Genomic DNA, 22,371 nt, shown 5'->3' on the forward strand with positions numbered 1-22,371 from the left:
AATCTTAAGATATAATAATCCTTTTACCGATAATTTTTCGAAGGTGTTACGAATGTGCGTTGTTCGTACATACCTGTCATGATCAGTGTTGCGTGTCCTTCGAATTAACGAGATTTTTGCTATCGTTCTTCTAATCGGAACATTTCGAACGCCATGTCTCGGCCGCCACTTTATACTTTGGCATCTCCATTTGGTGCGAAGGCAAAAAAAATAATAGTTGCTTTTTTGTGAGATATGGTCAGAAATTCTCATTAAATGCAACGTGCTAACACTTGTTTTCGCACGATGCATATCGCACCAAAACTACTAATGGATAAATGAGGGCGATGGTGTAAACATACAGTTGAACTGAAATAAATTACTAAAACGCATTTTTACGGGCCGATTCTACCTTGCAATAGACCAATGTTATGGCAAGGCCATGTTAGGTTCCAACTTGCATACATTATGCTACTGAATCATACTGAATACTGCCAAAATGTCATGCATTTGCTGTGCATTCAGGCGTTTCACACATAAACTGTAACGTCACTTGCTTGTTATGAAACTAAGTCAAAAAGACCCTGTTAACTAAAATCGTTTTTTTGACATTTGTGCGGTTTCTAGGTTAGATTTTTTATCTGGCAACCTGATAAAAACGCCTGACTGCAGAGCAACCACATGGCTTTTGATAATATTTAGAACGATTTAGTATGGAAGGTTCTAAATAACATAGCCTTACCATAACGTTTGTCTGATGTACGGCAGAATTATTAAATTTCCTCACTTCCTTAGATGCGTGGTAGATGTACCTACTATGACTAAATTTATGTGTTTTTAAAATCAACTGATATGAGTTGACCGTGGTAAGAACGTGGTCTAGAAACCACATGTTTCGGGTTTGATACCTGATTCGGCCAGATTGATGTCAAGATGTAGTAAAACTAGACTCACTTGAGACTATAGATCTGAAATATGATAAGTGATTAGCATTTCGGATGCAATTCTGACAAAAATATCACAGAATCTGATAATAATCACATAGAAAATGGTCGACTACCGAGTTGTATTCTAAAAGCAATAGTTTCATAAAGGATTCATAATACATCTAAATTAAAAGAATTTTGAATAAGAAATAAAAGAATGACTATGATCTGGCACAATATAATTAACCTGATGTTACAAAAAAAATTTTGCTTTGATGAATTTAAAAGTTTATTTTTAGGAAGTAGAAAAGTTATTAAGTAAGATAAAGGCTGAACTAATCAAGGCACTAATTTGATTAGTCGATGTCCTGGTGTTGTACTAAAAACTATGGAAAATAATGTAAGGGTTTTTATTTAGATTAGATTTATCTGACTGATATGATATTTATGGCAGAATTAGATTCGAAAATCTTATTGATATCAAGCCAAAAGTAGGTATCAATCTCGGAACCTGCGGTTCCTAGACCGCGTTCTTAAGATATATTTATACCCCCTTCATGTTAATATCTTCTATAAAATTTGGATTTTAGTATTGCATTGAAGAAATATGAATTTTCTATACTTTTCTCTATATGTCCCCTTCGTATTAGTATTTTCCATAAAATTGTGATTTTAAGGACCAAAAAATAAATTTGCAACAACAATGTCAAATTAATCAAAGAAATTGGAGTTTTGCCTGTAATTCTATCATGTATCTGATCTATTATTTATTACGTATTTTAAAACTATCTTTTTTATTTACAGTTGACGCCTATCGGAACGACCATTTTCCAAGGTATCTTAGCCAAAGATGCTGACGCCGGTGTCAATGGGCTGGTGGAATATTTCATCGAAATGGGCGATGGAAGCGGTTTGGGCCCTGATTCTGGTGTCGGAAACACTAGAATTACATCAGCTGATGGATATGGCTACTTTTCTATCAATTTGCCTCATCAAGGACAAGTAACGGTTAACAGGACCCTGGACTATGAGCGGACTCAACGATACCTTCTTACTTTGGTCGCATCGGTATGTGGAAATATTCAACCTAAATTCCTATATTTTTGTATCATACATAATAGAGTAGTACTGAAAAAAAAATCGCAGTTTATGCATAGGTGCGTGCAAATTGTGAACCTATATATATACATATATAAATTTAATTATTTATTTATTGTTGCTTCAAGTTCATGATTCTGATACACACCTTTCATAAATATTGATAACGGTTTCCTTGGCAATATCAAGGAATTAAGGTGTGTGCACAATCTCACCAGAAAAGCTATAACTATTTTGTGCAAAGTCGATAAATCTGATGCGACACTGATCCATCCATCTATTAATCCAAAAATTATTGGATCTATCTTTATTTAATTCGATATAAATCGTGTTGCGAATTTTAAATTATTATTATCCTAAGGTTGTTCAACTTTAATAAAAGTATTGATTAAATTACCATATAAAGCTTTGAATGATGGTCTGATTATCTTACTAATCCAAAACAATGGTCAAGAAATCCACGAGTGTTATTCTAGCTTTTTCTATTAGATTTGCCAATTAGAAAAAATGGTGCAAGAAGTTACTATAAAATAAAAATGTCTCGTAATTCAATTTTTGGTTGTTTGCAATGCAGTTAATTCAAATATAATTTATCTAGATATACTTCATCAAAAATGTTAAACGTTTTAGTTTGCAAGTAGTACATACTCACTAAAAAAATAAAAAATAAGATATTGTAAAATCAAGTCAATAAGGTTACAATTTTAAATCGTCTGTGTTATAGTCCAACAAAATTATATTAATACTTTGGTAATATATTATTAAATATAAAGTAATCACTACAAACCAAATAATAATAAAACCACATAAATAAAATTGTTTTAAGCACGCACCATGAACTTTTATGAAGTAGTTCAAGTAGCAACTAGTGCTTAAGGCAAATTGCTGGAACTTCCCGTACGGCAAATTGAAAATTTAAAAAACCTATAAAATTTAAGATTTTTTAGAATTGAGTTTTTGAAAAAAATCGACTTTTGAAAAATTTCAATGTTTGTTATTCTTTGAACTTTTCTGAAAATTTTGAACTTTTATTCAAAGCATTCGTTTTGCGTGGCTGCTTTAGAGAAGAAATATCGAAGCGCGTAAGCGCCGCATCGCAGTCTATTGATACGGAACCCATAGAAATGTGAATAAAATTTGTTATTAACTTCCCGTAGGGCAAGTTATAGTAATCGCAAAAAAATCGAAAATGAAATTTTTTGCATTTCTCGACGTTTCAAAGGTTTCTGAATATTTTGGCATACCTTAGAAAAAATGGATGTATGTGTGTGTGTGTGTGTGTGTGTGTGTGTGTGTGTGTGCGTGTGTGTATGTATGTGCGGATACAAATTTTCGTCGACGATTTCGGGAACACCGATCAACCGATTTGAATAATTCAAAAAACATGCGATTCGTATTGATAAGGAGACGTGCTGATTAGTTTTTGGCGAAGGCAGGTCTATCCGTTCCGAAGATACGGGGCAAAAAGTGCCAAAAACGGTAACTCAGTTTTTAAGAGAACGGAAAGTCCGATTTTAATAATTCAAAAAACATTTTACTTGTATTGACAAGGTGAAGAACCGATCAAATTTTCATAAAAGCAGGTCTAGCGGTTTCGGAGATCTAATGAAAAAAGTAAAAAAAAATGCCATTTGACGGTCAAAAATGATCATTAGACATATGCACATCAAATTATCAGATATTTTATAGAGATTTTAACAATAAGTATAATTTTGGTTTACATTCCTATGGGTTCCGTACCAATGTTTACGCGTTAGACGTCGACGCGGCGCTTACGCGGTTTGATATTTCGTCTTTATGCAGTTAAAGCAGTACGATTGCTTTGAAAAAAAGTTTAGATCTTTCAAAATATGTCAAAATAAAGAAAACATTTTTTTTTCAAAAAAAAAAAAATCAAGAAAAAATTTTTTTTTTCAAAAAAAGTAATTTTTTGTCTAATTGTTTGTCAAAAATCTTATTTTTCGAAGTAAATTTTTTTCAAAAATGTTAATCGTTTTTAAAAAAATAATAATTTTTGGTACGGGAAGTTCCAGCAATTTGCCTTAAGGCACGATGCCTTAATTGCCTTAAGACAGAATTCCACTTACAGCTAGTTTTGGTTTACATTCCTATGGGTTCCGTACCAATGTTTACGCGTTAGACGTCGACGCGGCGCTTACGCGGTTTGATATTTCGTCTTTATGCAGTTAAAGCAGTACGATTGCTTTGAAAAAAAGTTTAGATCTTTCAAAATATGTCAAAATAAAGAAAACATTTTTTTTTTCAAAAAAAAAAAAATCAAGAAAAAAATTTTTTTCAAAAAAAGTAATTTTTTGTCTAATTGTTTGTCAAAAATCTTATTTTTCGAAGTAAATTTTTTTCAAAAATGTTAATCGTTTTTAAAAAAATAATAATTTTTGGTACGGGAAGTTCCAGCAATTTGCCTTAAGGCACGATGCCTTAATTGCCTTAAGACAGAATTCCACTTACAGCTAGTTAATATCTCTATAAAATATTTGAATATTTGATGTGCCTATGTCTAATGATCATTTTTGACCGTCAAATGGCATTTTTTTACTTTTTTCACTCGATCTCTGAAACCACTAGACCTGGTTTCCAAAAATTCAAACAGACGCTCCTGCATTTTATCAATACAAATCGAATGTTTCTTAAATTATTCAAATCGGTTGCTTGCGAAATCGTCGATAAAAATTTTTGTCCGCACGCACGCACGCACGCACGCACGCACGCACACACACGCACACACATGCATTATTTCTAATTATAAGGTATGCGAAATTGTTCAGAAACGTCTTAAACGTAAAGATATATAAAAATTTTCATTTTCGATTTTTTACGAATACTATAACTTACCCCACGTGAAGCTAAACTAGCTGTAAGTGGAATTCTGTCTTAAGGCAATTAGGGCATCGTGCCTTAAGGCAAATTGCTGGAACTTCCCGTACCAAAAATTATTATTTTTTCAAAAAACGATTAACATTTTTGAAAAAAAATTACTTCAAAAAAATAAGATTTTTGAGAAACTATGAATTGGACAAAAAAATTACTTTTTTTTGAAAAAAAATTTTTTTTTTAATTTTTTTTTTTTTTGAAAAAAAAAATGTTTTCTTTATTTTGACATATTTTGGAAGATCTGAACTTGTTATTCAAAGCAATCGTACTGCTTTAACTGCATAGAGACAAAATATAAAGCGCGTAAGCGCGGCGTCGCTGTCTAACGGGTAAACATTGGTACGGAACCCATTGGAAAATAAACAAAATTTATACTTATTGTTAAAATCTCTATAAAATATCTGAAAACTTGATGTGCATATGTCTAATGATCATTTTTGACCGCCAAATGGCATTTTTTTTTACTTTTTTCGTTAGATCTCCGAAACCGCTAGACCTGCCTTTATGAAAATTTGATCAATTTTTTACCTTGTCAATACAAGTAAAATGTTTTTTGAATTATTAAAATCGGACGCTCCGTTCTCTTAAAAACTGAGTTACCGTTTTCGGCACTTTTTGCCCCGTATCTCCGAAACGGCTGGACCTGCCTTTGCCAAAAACTAATCAGCACGTCTCCTTATCAATACGAATCGAATGTTTTTTGAATTATTCAAATCGGTTGATCCGTGTTCCCGAAATCGTCGACGAAAATTTGTATCCGCACATACATACACACACACACGCGCACACACACACACACACACATACATCCATTTTTTCTAAGGTATGCCAAAATGTTCAGAAACCTCTGAAACGTAAAGATATATAAAAATTTTCATTTTCGATTTTTTTGCGATTACTATAACTTACCCTACGGGAAGTTAAAAATTAATTCATAAAAATGCATCTATAATTTAAAATTTACCAGCAACAACTTATTATTAAAGCTTTTAAATTTACTATTAGCCTATTATGTATATATTAATTTTTTGTCTTACTAATAAGGTTTGTTAAACAAATTATCACAATTGAAGCATTAGCACTCATTAACATCTTCCCATGCATAAATATCGCTTTTATCATTATTGAGAAAGTATGTGATAAAAACAAATAACTATGAGGCAAAACAATATATAACATGATATAGATATTTTGATTTCAACATTAACTATAGCAGAGAAACTATATTATTCATGATCGTGGGCAAAATTCTCACGAGTACTTATTTCCATTCTGATAATTCTCATATAGAATAATCCATTATTTTTCTGATCTACATAATATAGACAGTTGAGTGGAGTTGTTTGATTAATTACGAGATATTCAATATGTTCATGTTATATTAGATTGTGTTTTACTAGTCTTATTGCTTTCTACGTTATATAACATGTTACTATTTCAATGAATTTACTGCACAAATAATTATTAGTTTGATTATTACGTTGCATATAATCAAATTCCATTAGCTACGAGATAATAGTATATTAAAATGAAAATTGATTTCGAACTAATCATAGTAAAAGTGAATAAATCATGTGGACATATGAGAGAAATTCCAGGATTATTTAGTTTACTTGTATTGTCAAATGCTGTTTATTAGAAAGTTAATCATGGAGCTTTCCATACCAATAACTAAATTTAAAAAAAACTGCAAAACTTGGAAAAAAATTGGTTTTTGAGATATTTTGAAATTTTTGAAAGAAATTGACTTTTTTGTGTTTTGATTTTTTTATTATTTGAAAATTTGAACATTTGTTTAAGCAATCGCGCCGCATAGTTGATTTGGAGTCAAAATATCAAAGCGCGTAAGCGCCGCGTAGTCGTCTAACGTATAAACATTGGTACGGATCCCATATAAATGTACACAAAATTTGTACTTTTTATTATAATTTTTATAAAATATCTGATATGGGAATTTTTCGAAATATGTTAAAGACTTTTATTTCTTTTATTGGCCTCTGATAACATTTAGCCACATACATAATATACAATACATAGATAGCATATATATTATATTAATCACTCACATCTTAATTTTACTATCATTAACAAACCTAATTATGTAAGGCTAACAATTCAAATTTTGCAATTATGATGTCAAATTGAAGGGTTTGATCAGTGTTTTCATAGAGTTGCGCAAAACTGATAAATGCAGCCTTATCGAGTTACGTCAAACAGCTTTCAAATTTTTGAAATTGATACCGCTTTTGACAGAAAACGTCGACCAAAGGTAAAAATCAGCTCACATACATAAACCCATATATTTTTCTCAAATTTGGTCTCAAACGATTTAGAATAACCTGAAACGCCAAGAAAACAAAATTAGTAAGTCCAATTTTTTGTGAAATTAACTTCTTCGGATGTCTTGGGATTTTTGTGATGAATATTTAAATATTTTTTATGAACTTTTAAATAGCAAAAATGCCCATGACATAAAATTTTTAAATTTCAAATCTGATAAAAAAGCGCAGAATCAAAAAGCAAAAAAAGTAGAAAAAAAATCACAATTATAATTTTCGGAAGGTTAAACAAATTGTTAAGATAATCTTCTTATAAAGGAACCTCGCAGAAAAAAGTTGCCCAAAAATAAAAGGTCAAAGACGATTACTGTTTTGAATTATTAGTGTGTTCATTATAAAATAAAAAAAAACTATATTTTAATTTTTAAATTTTCTCAATAATTTGAGAAGATAAAGGGAGTATCAATTCATAACTTATTTATGAAGCATTTTTGCTCCGATGCTTCAATTATGACTTGTATTTTATAAGATATTTTAGAAGATAACTATTATATTCTCGAAAAACATAAAAAATCAGCACATGTTATGGCTTTAATCTCAAACGTAATAAGACAAATTTTTATTATAATAATCGAGACTTACGAGTATATAGAAGTCAGATCAAATTAACTTATCTATATGAATAATATTTTTTTTATTTTTTCATGTTTTTGCTCTTTATACTTTTAAAGTTATCATACTTTCAAAGTTATATACTTTTAAAGTTATATCCATTAGTAGGGTGGGGTTTAAAGGTTTGCGGGTAAAAAGATCCAACATCATTATCTCAAAAACAAACAAAGTATAGAATTTTTATGGATACTATTTTAAAGTAGAAGGGTGAAGATATATAACAAGCAATCACCTTAATTTTGATAATGTCGCTATCAGGAGATATTCGGAAATCAATCAATCAATTATCAATCAAGTATCAATTTTTATGATAAAAGTTTTTTTGTTGGTAGATTTTTGGTTATGAGCACCTGTATTAATTTTCTTATGGTACCTAAATATATTTTTTGAACATACGTTCTTTAATTGTTTTGTAAGACGTATTGTTATTTTTAAGTTAGATTCAACCGTTTTCCTATATAAACTCTATAAAAGTTTACATGTAGCTGGTTAAAAAGAACCAACTAAACTTTTACATTGACAAAGGTTACAATAAGAAATAGTAACTAAGAAAGTGAATTAAGTTAACAAAATGAAATTTCACAAAAGATAAATCAAATTCATAGTTGTTCAACCTTTCTTTGGAATTCTATTTTTTTTTTAAATACTCGTTCAAGTTCAAGGTTATATACAATGTAATTATTGTAAAAAAAAAGTGTCGCCATAAAGTTTGCATTTCATATTGGTTAAATAATGTAGTTGTTATTTTGCAAAATTCCTTCAAAATTAACAAAAATGAAGTTGGATCGGTTTGCCACCTGGCTGCACCTTTATTATCTTGCTTATAGGGCAAAACGGGACAGATGACAAATTTTAGAAAAATAGAAAACAAAAACGTATTATTCAAATTGGAATTTTACTGAACATAGAGTACGATAATTGTTTGATATATGTAATGCGTTGTCATATAGTTCATTTAGTTTGACAGTATAATTAATGAAAGTCGTGGACCTTTGTGCCCCTCCCTACCTTATATCAACTTTCCACCTGATTATAAAATCTATTCTTCTATTACAGGATCGTGCAAGAAATGCTAGTGAACGTATGACTGCCACAACCACTCTTACGATTAACATACAAGATGCGGACGATCAGGATCCATCCTTTATTTACCAGGGTTGTGTATTACTGGACGGTGCTTGTATTAACCCCGAATATACTGCCACGGTAAAATACTACCAACTATAAATTAGGATCCAACATAAACTTTATACTAAGTAACTATTTTATCATCTTTAAGGTCTCGAGCGGAGTTTTATCTGGAATTCTTCTGATATCACCTGAGAAAATCCAGGCGGTGGATATGGACACACTTCAAGCCCCCATTCGATATTCTTTTTTGAGTGGAACACCTGCTGATTGGGGCGAATATTTTGAAATACACCCGAACACAGGAGCTGTGCGTCAAATCAAGGCTATTGACACAGTTGAACCCAAGAGATATGAATTGATCGTGAAGGTAATTTAGATAAAAAATTATAACTAGCTGTAAGTGGAATTCTGTCTTAAGGCAATTAAGGCATCGTGCCTTAAGGCAAATTGCTGGAACTTCCCGTACCAAAAATTATTATTTTTTTAAAAAAACGATCAACATTTTTGAAAATATTTTACTTCGAAAAAATAAGATTTTTGAGAAACTATAAATTGGACAAAAAATTACATTTTTTTGAAAAAAAATTTTTTTTTTAGAAAGATTTTTTTTTTCATTTTTTTTTTAAATATGTTTTCTTTATTTGAACATATTTTGAAAGATCTAAACTTTTTTTCAAAGCAATCGTACTGCTTTAACTGCATAAAGACGAAATATCAAAGCGCGTAAGCGCCGCGTCGCCGTCTAACGCGTAAACATTGGTACGGAACCCATAGGAATGTAAACCAAATTTATACTTATTGTTAAAATCTCTATAAAATATTTGATAATTTGATGTGCATATGTCTAATGATTATTTTTGACCGCCAAATGGCATTTTTTTTACTTTTTTTACTAGATCTCCGAAACCGCTAGACCTGCCTTCATGAAAATTTTATCAATTCTTCATCTTGTCATTACAAGTAAAATGTTTACAATTGTTACCAAAAACTAATCAGCACGTCTCCTGTTTCGAATGTTTTTTGAATTATTCAAATCGGTTGATCGGTGTTCCCGAAATCGTCGCCGAAATTTTGTTTCCGCACATACATACGAGGTGTGTTCAAAAAGTACCCGGAATTACTAATAATTAAATTTCGCGGGTCTGGAGTGTCTGATTGTCAAAATTTTTTTTTTATTGTGTTGGTATACATGCCCCTAAAGTATGATGAAATTTTCAGCTATATTCACTGTTTACTTTGTCTGTGGTAGTCGCTAAGGTTCGACGTGTTTTTCTGAGCTCGGCGATTTTTACAATGGAAGAATTGAAAAGTCAAAGAATTTGTATTAAATTTTGCGTAAAAAATGAAATAAAGTGTTGCAAAGTGCAAAAATTCACCAGATATGGCTCCGTGTGACTTTTTCCTATTCCCAAAGTTGAAGAGACCCATGAAAGGACGGCGGTTTTCCTCGATTGAAGAAAATCGCTGAGAGTGCTCAAGGACATATCAAAAAGTGAATATCAAGGGTGCTTCGAAAATTGGAAAAAACGCTGGCATAAGTGTATTATATCTGGGGGGGACTACTTTGAAGGGGACCACATTAATGTAGACGAATAAATAAATATTTTTTTGAAAAAACGAAAATTCCGGGTACTTTTTGAACAGACCTCGTACACACACGCACATACATACACACACGCACACACACACACACACATAAATCCATTTTTTCTAAGGTATGCCAAAATATTCAGAAACCTTTGAAACGTCGAGAAATGCAAAAATTTTCATTTTCGATTTTTTTGCGATTACTATAACTTGCCCTACGGGAAGTTAATAATTAATCTCTCAAATATGTGTAATTTTTTTGAGGTGTTATGTTAAATTATTTTGCCTTTGAGTTTAGACGTAAGAGAGACTGGGTACGGTTGTGCCACTTTTTTTATCAGCCATAATTCACCAGTTAGCTGGAAAAAAGTAAATTAAATGGTGATTTGAACATTTGTCTACGTGGAAATGCTGATATATACGATATATTAAACATAAAATCAACTCATACAAAAATAGGGCTAGTGGTACAACCGTCCTCAATAAATTGAATTCTATCGAAATTGACACTCGTAGTGATAGTGAAAAATGTCTTTATGTAATAGAGAGATTGCAATTAAATGGAACTGGTATCTATTAAAAATATATATTATTTTATAGAACATAATAAATTATACGACTCAATTAGTCAAATCCAGAGAAGGCAACGGTCTAATTATTATCGCGAGTCACAAAATTTTATATTTTGCAACAACTGTATATCACTTGATTTAAATTCAATAAATGAATTATTAGTTATGTGAAGAAAAATAAATATAATAAGTAATTGCTCATCTCCCAATTTGGTATAATTATAATTAGGTGCAATAGAGTATAGGTCTCATACTATAGGAATAAGGTGGCCATATTTTTTCCCATGAAATCCAGGATGGATTAGAATGTGTGTGAGAGCGAGAGGGGGGGGGGTGTTGGTGAGCTAAAAACTTATACGCACATTTTTTCGGTACAAATTTTTTAGTTGAAAGATATTTAATAAAATATTGGCAATCAAAACATTTTTAAAAATCCGGGACAATCCGGGACAAAACACCTAAAATCGGGACAATTATTGCTTCTAGAAAAAGCCGGGACGCAAGGCGGAAAATCGGGACTGTCCCGGCCAATCCAGGACGTATGCTCACCATATAGGATATATAGATTTGATCATGTTTTATTTTTCAAAGACAGTAAAAATATTAGGAATAAATAAAACTTCTTATTTGTATATCATTACAGTTAATACTGTATCATTTTAAACAAATATATGAAATAATCTATAATTATAGATGATTAGCCAAATATGGACAAATGCAATCACGAAAAACGAATATGTTGAACAGCTTGAGTAACATACTCATATATAAATAACATTGCAATATATTTTCAATCGGTATAAAACCAGACACTTAAATCCGCATCAGTGCAATTATGTATTGGAAAATCTCTCTAATGTTTTTCTAAGTACTTTGTACTTATGTGTTTGTGTTTGTATGTATATATATATATATATATGTATATATATATATATATATATATATATTACAAATGTATTCTGAGTGGATAATAGATTTCCAAATATATATATATATATATATATACAGGGCCGGTCCTACCTTGAATGCAATGCATGCAAAAAATGCGGGCGCACGCCTTAGGGGGCGCCAAAATGAGATGCGGATATGAAATTTATAATATAGTTTCGTCAATCTCATTCAAGAAATAATCTTTGGACAATGTTTTTCAAAATACTTTAAAACAACGATCTGATACACTATGAGATAGTAAAGAATGCTACATACTGTCCGGCCGTTACGATATTAATTATTAGCAGAATATCAATTTTGGATATTTTAAATAATGAAAAATTAATTTTAAAAAATCCAACATGATGTACCTGTGTTTACTAATGAAAGGTTAGAATTTTTTTGCTGCTCAATAGATTAATCGCATGAAATCCCCAAAATAAATAAGTATAATGTTTCAAAACGTAAATATCAATATTATAACTGCATTACAAATGAATGAAAATATTCTATATTTGGATAGAAGACAACAATTTGATTATGAGCACCCTTGAATCGCCTCGATCTTCTAAATAAATCTAAAATCAATGTATTTTTTGGGCTTTCAGATTATATCTGAATTTTTGTGTATTAAATCCATAATTATTGAAAAGTATTTTAATAAAGTAACGTAAATGTTTTTTAATTTTAATGATAAACTGTTAAAACACTTAAAATAATAAGAGGGAGGGGGCGCTAGAAAAAAAAAATGATATGCGGGCGCAGAGGACCCCAGGACCGGCCCTGTTTAATTATATATTTATTTATTTATATATATATATATATATATATATATATATATATATATATATATGCATGCCCTGATATATGTTGCTAGAAATATTATAGGTACTATATTTGGTCTTCGAAATTTGTCCATATTTGGAATTTTTAAATTTATATCCTTATATAACTAACATAAACCAATGTGTTAATGTATAAGGAGACGAAATACTAAGTTTTATATTAGTTTCTTTAAAAAATATATATTCTCCAAGTAATTAATATTTTTACAGCTAACAGAACTAATATACATACATTCAATGAACCTAGGAAAAGTGTGAATATTGAAGTCCCGTGAAAACGTAGAGTATTTAAGCGTACTTTAAATCTGCAAAAGCTTATGATACGAAATATATTTATTCATATAAATATTCATTTTTTTCCGAGGACGATGTTTTCACTAGAAAATTTGATTTGCTAATATCATTTTTTCTCCACACATTCAGCATTGTAAATTTGAAAATTTAGTGATAAAGTATGTGGATTAATTTTTGCCTTTTTGCCTTTTTGCCTTTTTTCATTGTTTTAACATCAAAACTATGGAACAATTTTGAAAATTCTAAATGTTTTAAAATATATAAATTGGTCTGATGCAGATTAATATATTAATTTGGCAGCTTCAAAAAAAATCCTTGTCAATCAATTCGATTAATTTTAGATATTTAGAAGTTGATACCAATTACAGCTAGTTTGTTCCAATTTTAGGTGCTAAATTAGTGAGTGTGTGCAAATATTATTTGAATTTACATGCACTTCTATACTTGTGTCTTTCATCGATTTTCTTGAGATTTTTGGAAACGGCTTTACCGATTTTAATAATTTAAAACTATTTGATAAAACGCAAATAACTAACTAACTAACATTGATTAGTAGACTCGTGCAATGCGTCAAGTAAAAATAAAAAACATTTTGAAGAATCAAAACCCTTAATATACTCATTGGTTTATAGTGCTGATGCTGAATATTAATAGATTAGTTTAAATTTTTTTTAATCAGATTAGTTGGTTAAAAAAATAATCTACGTCGACCAAGTCGATTATTTTCACATGTCAGTAAATTTCCATCATTTACAACGAGTTTGTTTTAATTTCAGGCGCAGGAAGTGTCAGAAGCACAAAGGTTTGCGACGGCTAAATTAGCGATAGAGGTAAAACCAGTAGACGCGAACCCACCTGTAATTAACGCGACCGCCGTCGAAGGATACGTTAATGAAAATGCTCCCGTCGGAACCAAGGTTGTCGATGAAAATGGAGATCCCGTTACACTCACTGTCACAGATGAAGACCTGGTAAGTGTTTATTTTTGTATTTTATATAAAAAACGATAAATAAAATTTTGAGCTTTATTCATGATCTCGACCTTTGTTGAAGACAATTTTAAATTTTCTTATGCAAATAATAAATATCTAATTAATTATACTTTCTAATCTGGTACATTAACAAAAAATTTTTTTTTATTTAGAGATTTTTTTTAATTTGCGATATATGGTTCTATAATTATATAATTATAGTCAATATTTATAATTGTCTGTTTATTGTCAATAATTGCAGTCGTTCTCAACCAGTCTACCAAACCTTATATAATTTTGATTGAAATAGTTTAGTTATAATTATTACCCTCAATATTAGGAGAAATACGGACAAAATGGCACAGTGGCCTTATATAAAAAATGACTAGCTTTAGTAACATTTAACATAGAAATAGCTATAATCACAATTCTGTCAGATGTTGAGCGCCATTGTCCCAATCTTGTTTCAGTAATCAGTGCAAACATGTATCGCGCCTTCTAAATTTTATTTTGTGGGTTGTTTTCTATTAAAATCAATGAACATATGGTACAATTATGATTACTTATTTATGTTTGTTTAGTTTCGAACGAAATGAAATTCTTATACAATGGACAAAATGACATAGTACCTTTTCGAAAGTGCCTAAGGGTAGTTCATTCTAGACAAAAAAAAAATGAAACTTATAAAGAGCAATTGACTTTTAACTTTTACTCTATTTACTTCTAAAGTCAGACCAAACGGGAAAAGTAAAAAAAGAGGCTTGCATTTATTGTAAAGAATTATTTTCCCATTCAGAACCAGAGGCGAAGGTTATTGGTTACGATGTATGACCTGTTCCCTTAGGGTTCATGCCTTATGTGCTAATGTGCAAATGTGCCAAAAAGAACCAAACGATTTATTTCTGAACTGCCTTTCTAAAAATTTATCTCAGTATGTCCTTACGTTATGTTATTTTGTCTCGACTGTATGGACAGAATGGTTTTTGTTGCATTTCAAAAATTTAGAAACTTATCAATGTATTTTGATGTGGATTATCTTTCCTCAGCCGTTTTTTGGTAATTTGGAAAAAAAGTTTAAACTTTTCGTCCACGTTTAAGCTCATACTACCGAATCGATTTTAAAAAAAATCAAAAACTGTTTGAAAGATATTAGTTGGGAATGTTACTGATTAGTTTTAGGTGAAAATCTACTAAGCCGTTTTCTTGTAATTAACTGTTGAAAAAAAATGAAGATTTTTATGGAATTTTTTTCGGCGATATAAATCATGGTCTTATAGAACCATATTATAACCCGTAATATTACGGCTTTATGACAAGTAGTTTAATTTTAAAAAATCATCAAAGTTTGAGAAAACGAGTAGTTTTTCTGACGTTAGCTAACATTAAAATTAGATTTACTTGGTATAACGATAGAGTACTTGGTCTTAATGAAAATACTAAATCATTAAAGTTCTACGGAAACTGGTTCAATTTTAAAAATTATAGATTTTTGAAAATTTGCTTTTAGAAAATGCTCCTAGTTAACGTGTTCGTTCGTTTTCAATTATGTGTAATAAATCCACTCGAAATACTTTTAATTGTATCATTTATTCATAAATTAATTTACTTTTTATTGATTAAGACAATTTTTACACATATCGGGAAGTTCATGTAACTTGCCTCAAGGCAAAATACCAATACCAAATAGTTAAATATGTTTCTTCTTTATTAAAAGAAATACTATTGTACTGGTAGTTAATGTAGCTAAGATAAGTAAAGATGATTTGAACTGATTATAATATTATTAAATAAATAAACATCATTTAAAAAACGAATATCACGTCATTTTGTCCTTATTATTTCTTTTCAATAATTCAGATTTGCTTTAATTGTCATTTCCAAAATATAAGATTTATACTTTTAAATATGAATGAAATTTTGATGTTTGTGTATTCAAGTTAAAAATTTTATGGTAATAATAGTAATAATAATTAATAATATAACACTTTGTTTTTTATTTAAAGATGTTAAAAGGTTTTGTTCCGATAATCGTAGTAAGCATGAACTTAAATAATGAATGCATAGAAAGATTTTCAATTAATTTATAAAATATATTTAAAAAATGTATCTTATAAATTCAATTCACAGGGACCTGACAATCCTAAGCCCATGTACACATTCGAGTTAACAACACCATTTTTCGAAATCGACAAGAACGGTGTTCTTGTGGTAAATGAAGAAAATCTAGATCGCGATCCTCCAAGTCCCGGAAACTTCAAATTTCAGGTGCGTTATCTCACATTATCAACTAATATTTGTATTTTTGAGTTAATTGATTTTAATCAAATTAATTTAATTACAGGTAGTTGCGAGAGAAACCTTTGGAAATGCAGCTAGTGCACCATTATCGTTGTCGGTTAATTTAATTGATGTAAATGATAATGCTCCAAAACTTCCAATGCTAGCTCCGATCTCGATTCCAGCTGGTGAAAGTAAACGTGAAGTTGCCCAGGTACTTGTTGCATTCACATAATTATAGATAAAATGATACATAATGAAATAGCTAAATTGAAATGTCAAATTATTATCATATCAAATGATTATCGTTGGTTTAAATTAACACATTCCTAATACCGAAAAAAATTGTAGCATACATATATACACATGTATAAAATTCTGGTGTCATGATGTTCGTCATAATACTTCTCGGAAACGGTTGAACTAAATTTGTTAAAAAATTTTAACGACGTTCGGTATTACTGAGTATACACCAAATTTTTTCATACCTCTAAGTGATAAGAGTTGGCTACCCTTTATTTGTTAAATTTTTTAAACTAATTTTATTTCGTAATTTAAGAAGAAAACGCATACAGTCCTAAATTTTCACTCTCCTACTACAAACCTTATTTTGTAATAATTATTTTAGTATATCATTTAGTGCTTTTAACGAGATCAATACAATTAAAAAAATACATCAATTAAAAAGATAAATGTTTATAAAATAATATTTCATTCTATGAATCGAAATCAAAACCGTGAATTTTTTCAATTAATAGAAAGACTAACAAAGAGAGTACCGTTCGTAGACACAAGTTCTTTTGTAAAAGCATTTTATTTAAATTATTACAGTTTCTTACGCGATTTTTCGGCATTTTATAATTGATTCAGCTATCATTTATTTATTATATTATTAATTAAAAATTGAAGATTTATAATAAAATAACAGAGTTAATTTATTAACTTACCGTAGGGTAAGTTATAGTAATCGCAAAAATATCGAAAATGAAAATTTTTATATTTTTCTACGTTTCAAAGGTTTCTGAACATTTTAGCATACCTTGAAAAAATTGATGTATGTACGGATACAAATTTTTGTCGACGATTTCGGGAATACGAACCAACCGATATGAACGATTTAAAACACATTCGATTCCTATTAACAAGGGGACGTGCTGATTAGTTTTTTGACTTGACAGGTCAAGTCGTTTCGAAGGCAAAAAGTGCCAAAAATGGTAATTTAGTTTTTGAGAAAAATTTCGATTTCAATAATTCAAATAATATTTTACTTGTATTAATAGAATAAACAGATGAATACATTTTTGGAAAGGCAAGTCCAAAGGTTTCGGAGATCGAGTAAAAAAAGTAAAAAAATAAAAAAATGCCATTTGGGGGTCATAAATGATCATTAGACATATGCACATCAATTTATCAGATATTTTATAGAGATTTTAATAATAAGTATAAATTTGGTTTACATTTCTATGGGTTTCGTACCAACGTTTATCCGTTAGACTGCGACGCGGCGCTTCGACATTCGTTCTCTAAAACAGCCACGCATCACGATTGCTTTGAAAGACTAGCTGTAAGTGGAATTCTGTCTTAAGGCAATTAAGGCATCGTGCCTTAAGGCAAATTGCTGAAACTTCCCGTACCAAAAATTATTAATTTTTTAAAAACGATTAACATTTTTGAAAAAAATGTACTTTGAAAAAATAAGATTTTTGAGAAACTATATATATGGACAAAAAATTACTTTTTTTTTGAAAAAAAAAATTAAAAAAAAAAAAAATTTTTTTTTTTGAAAAAAAAAATTTTTTTTTAATTTTTTTTTTTGAAAAAAAATTTTTTTTTCTTTATTTTGACATATTGTGGAAGATCTGAACTTTTTTTTCAAAGCAATCGTACTGATTTAACTGCATAGGGACAAAATATAAAGCGCGTAAGCGCCGCGTCGCTGTCTAACGCATAAGCATTGGTACGGAACCCATAGGAATGTTAACAAAATGTATACTTATTGTTAAAATCTCTATAAAATATCTGATAATTTGATGAGCATATGTCTAATGATCATTTTTGACCGCCAAATGGCTATTTTTTTACTTTTTCCTCCATATCTCCGAAACCGCTAGACCTACCTTTATGAAAATTTTATCGATTCTTCATCTTGTCAATACAAGTGAAATGTTTTTTGAATTATTTAAATCGGACGCTCCGTTCTCTTAAAAACTGAGTTACCGTTTTCGGCACTTTTTGCCCCATATCTTCGGAACGGCTGGACCTGCCTTCGCCAAAAACTAATCAGCACGTCTCCTTATCAATACGAATCGAATGTTTTTTGAATTATTCAAATCGGTTGATCCGTGTTCCTGAAATCGTCGACGAAAATTTGTATCCGCACATACATACACACACATACATACATACACACACACATACACACACACATACACACACACACACACACACACATACATCCATTTTTTCTAAGGTATGCCAAAATGTTCAGAAACCTTTGAAACGTAAAGATATATAAAAATTTTCATTTTCGATTTTTTTGCGATTACTATAACTTACCCTACGGGAAGTTAAAAAAGTTTAAAATTACCAAAAAAAAAAAAAATTCAAAATATTAAAAAAACTCATTTTTCAAAAGTCATTTTTTTATAATTTCAAAATTTTCAAAAATCTATTTTTATCAAAGTTTTCAGCAAAATTTAAAGCTTTTTTAACTTCCCGTAGGGCAAGTTATAGTAATCGCAAAAAAAATCGAAAATGAAAATTTTCATATATCTTTACGTTTCAAAGGTTTCTGAACATTTTGGCATACCTTAGAAAAAATGGATGTATGTGTGTGTGTGTGTGTGTATGTGTGTGCGTATGTGTGTGTGTATGTATGTACGTGTGTGTATGTATGTGCAGATACAAATTTTCGTCGACGATTTCGGGAACACGGATCAACCGATTTGAATAATTTAAAAAACATTCGATTCGTATTGATAAGGAGACGTGCTGATTAGTTTTTGGCGAAGGCAGGTCTAGCCGTTCCGAAAATACGGGGCAAAAAGTGCCGAAAACGGTAACTCAGTTTTTAAGAGAACGGAGCGTCCGATTTAAATAATTCAAAAAACATTTCACTTGTATTGACAAGATGAAGAATCGATAAAATTTTCATAAAGGTAGGTCTAGCGGTTTCGGAGATATGGAGGAAAAAGTAAAAAAATGAGCCATTTGGCGGTCAAAAATGATCATCAGACAAATGCACATCAAATTATCAGATATTTTATAAAGATTTTAACAATAAGTATACATTTTGTTAACATTTCTATGGGTTCCGTACCAATGCTTATGCGTTAGACAGCGACGCGGCGCTTACGCGCTTTATATTTTGTCCCTATGCAGTTAAATCAGTACGATTGTTTTGAAAAAAAAAGTTCAGATCTTCCACAATATGTCAAAATAAAGAAAAAAAAAATTTTTTTTCAAAAAAAAAAAATTTAAATTTTTTTTTTTTTTTTAAATTTTTTTTTTCAAAAAAAAGTAATTTTTTGTCCATATATATAGTTTCTCAAAAATCTTATTTTTTCAAAATCGTTTTTAAAAAATTAATAATTTTTAGTACGGGAAGTTCCAGCAATTTGCCTTAAGGCACGATGCCTTAATTGCCTTAAGACAGAATTCCACTTACAGCTAGTTTAATTTAATTTTCAACACAGGAAGTTCCAACAATTTGCCTTGCCATGCACCACAAGTATAATAGTAAAATTCAACTTACTTTACCCTTTTTTAAAAAGTAATTTCTAACAAAATAAGTGAAAATTTGCAATATTCATTGTATATATTTATTAGCATGAAATCAAAATACATTACATATTTAAATTTTTCATTGTTGAGGGTTATTTTGGGATTATATGTTCCTACTAATATTGTCCTCTATTAAAATTTTGCTTCAATTATTTTTAATATGATTAAGAATTGGAGTCTTGGACGTATATATCTATATATCACAAATATTAAAACTGTTCGCTAAACTAACTTGATTATTATTTCAATAAATCGACCTCATAAAAACAATATTCGACAAAATGAGCTTGACCAAAAACATTATTAGAATTGATGTATTCGCATATAAATTATATGTCAATCTATTTTCAGATTAAAGCAACTGATAATGATATAGGAGAAAACGCTATAGTTACATACAGCATCTACCATGTATCCAATAATGGTGCAAACAAGTTTAAAATAGATCCCGATACAGGAATTATAGGTAAGGATTTATTTTTATTTATTTATATAAGTGTAATTTGATTTACATATACGTTTGCAGTATAATCGTTTGCGTTCTATTTCCGCCTTCCACAAATTGATATTTATCTTGAAATTCTATTTGCCAGGGGTCAATATTTCAATTATGTAAACTTGCACAAAATGGACAGGAATGTATATTATTTTTTTATGTCCAATGGAGAGAAGTCAAGTATTTCTCTTGATATTAACAAAAAATAAACAGAATTTTATAAAATATGAGTAAAAGACAAGTCCGGCGTTTACTTTTCTGAGCTTTAATTTATTTGACTTGATAAAAGCTTGAAAGTTCCCTGCTTATAAATTCGTTGTGATTTATTTCAAAAATAATTTATATGAACTTTATAAGTAATTCGATTCTGATCTGCGACTTAGAACAAATAAATAAGCCGCTCATTATATACACTAAAGTAAACTAAATCTAATTTAAATGTTTAAAGCGCTAATAAACTACTACTAATTGTCAAAGGTACTGGTTATGACTGATCAGTACTAAAATCGGGACTGAATAATATTTCTATTTAATACATTATTAAATTATTTAATATTGATTTATATATTTTTGCAGAGACTACGGGAAAATTAAGTGCTGGTGAGCAATATAGCATAACAGTACAGGCATCTGATCGAGGTGGTCTGCACAGTCAGTCGATTGTGGAAGTGTCTGTGGCTCCTGGACCAAACACCAGGCCGCCCGTATTTACCAGGCCTGTGTGGGAGGTGCAGGTTAGCGAAGGCGCTGAAATTATGTCCACAGTCACCACGATAACGGTAAGGAACTTCTTTTTATAAAAAAACTAGCAAATCCGACGAACTCCGTTTCGCCACCAGATGGTTTCGTGAGAAAGATGAAGAAATTTTTGGTTTGTTTTATATTTGAAAATGAAAAATTTGATTTTATTACACAACAGTAATGAATTTATTTCGATTACAAAAATCGAAGTGTTTTTTTAGTTGAACTTCTCTAAGTAAATGAAAGTGAATCCGCAAATTATCCGTTTCATTGAAGTGCTCTTTGGTTAACCACATTTTTTGTTTTTTGGTCTGACGTTAACACAAACAAAGCGGATGGTTTTCCAACTCGTGAACAGGCAACGTATAACTGCCGATGTGAAAAACAATGATTTTCTAAATAATTTATTTGAAATTTATCCCGCAAACCCTAAGCGATTAGCCTGGCGACTTGTTATTGCGAACGCAAGGCGAACTGGAAATTGCAATCGTTTGAAGTCGAACGGAAGACCAGTCGGAATCATTGGTATGTCACCAAATCGCCAGCAATTTTTGATTGAATGGTGAAATTCAGTGCGTGTACATCATTATTCTTTGCGGCAAGAATTGCTCGTTGACTTAACCAAGCGTAATTCTCACTAATGTCATTACTGGAATTTTTAATTACGGTACGTGAAGTTGCAGCAATTTGCATTAAGGGGGTATTCTACTGTAGAAGCATGAATTTTGCCCGGTTTTTGAAGCGCTGTATAAAGGAAACAAATAATATTTTTTACTATCGATTTTTTTTATCATTTGTTTATTGATATTTTATTATTACATGAGAAAATTATTAAAAAAAAAAAAATTAGAATTCACAAAGTTATGAGCAGTCAAAGTGGGGGCTCAAAAAAAAAGAG

At 30.1% G+C, this 22,371-nt stretch overlaps 1 protein-coding gene across 1 annotated transcript in view; it reads left to right on the forward strand.

Moving 5' to 3' along the window:
- LOC113375950 (cadherin-99C-like) overlaps positions 1-22,371 on the forward strand; it is a 67,849-nt gene that overhangs the window by 29,515 nt on the left and 15,963 nt on the right. The window contains 8 exon segments of the mRNA XM_026615886.1: positions 1,710-1,973; positions 8,903-9,052; positions 9,126-9,344; positions 13,982-14,176; positions 16,304-16,441; positions 16,518-16,667; positions 20,588-20,702; positions 21,309-21,511. Of these exon segments, the coding sequence (XP_026471671.1) occupies positions 1,710-1,973; positions 8,903-9,052; positions 9,126-9,344; positions 13,982-14,176; positions 16,304-16,441; positions 16,518-16,667; positions 20,588-20,702; positions 21,309-21,511 (1,434 nt within the window).

Source organism: Ctenocephalides felis, unplaced genomic scaffold (assembly GCF_003426905.1).
Source record: "Ctenocephalides felis isolate EL2017-DRISC unplaced genomic scaffold, ASM342690v1 CF-g0.4_SCAFFOLD_01886, whole genome shotgun sequence".
Classification (NCBI taxonomy): Eukaryota; Metazoa; Arthropoda; class Insecta; order Siphonaptera; family Pulicidae; genus Ctenocephalides; species Ctenocephalides felis.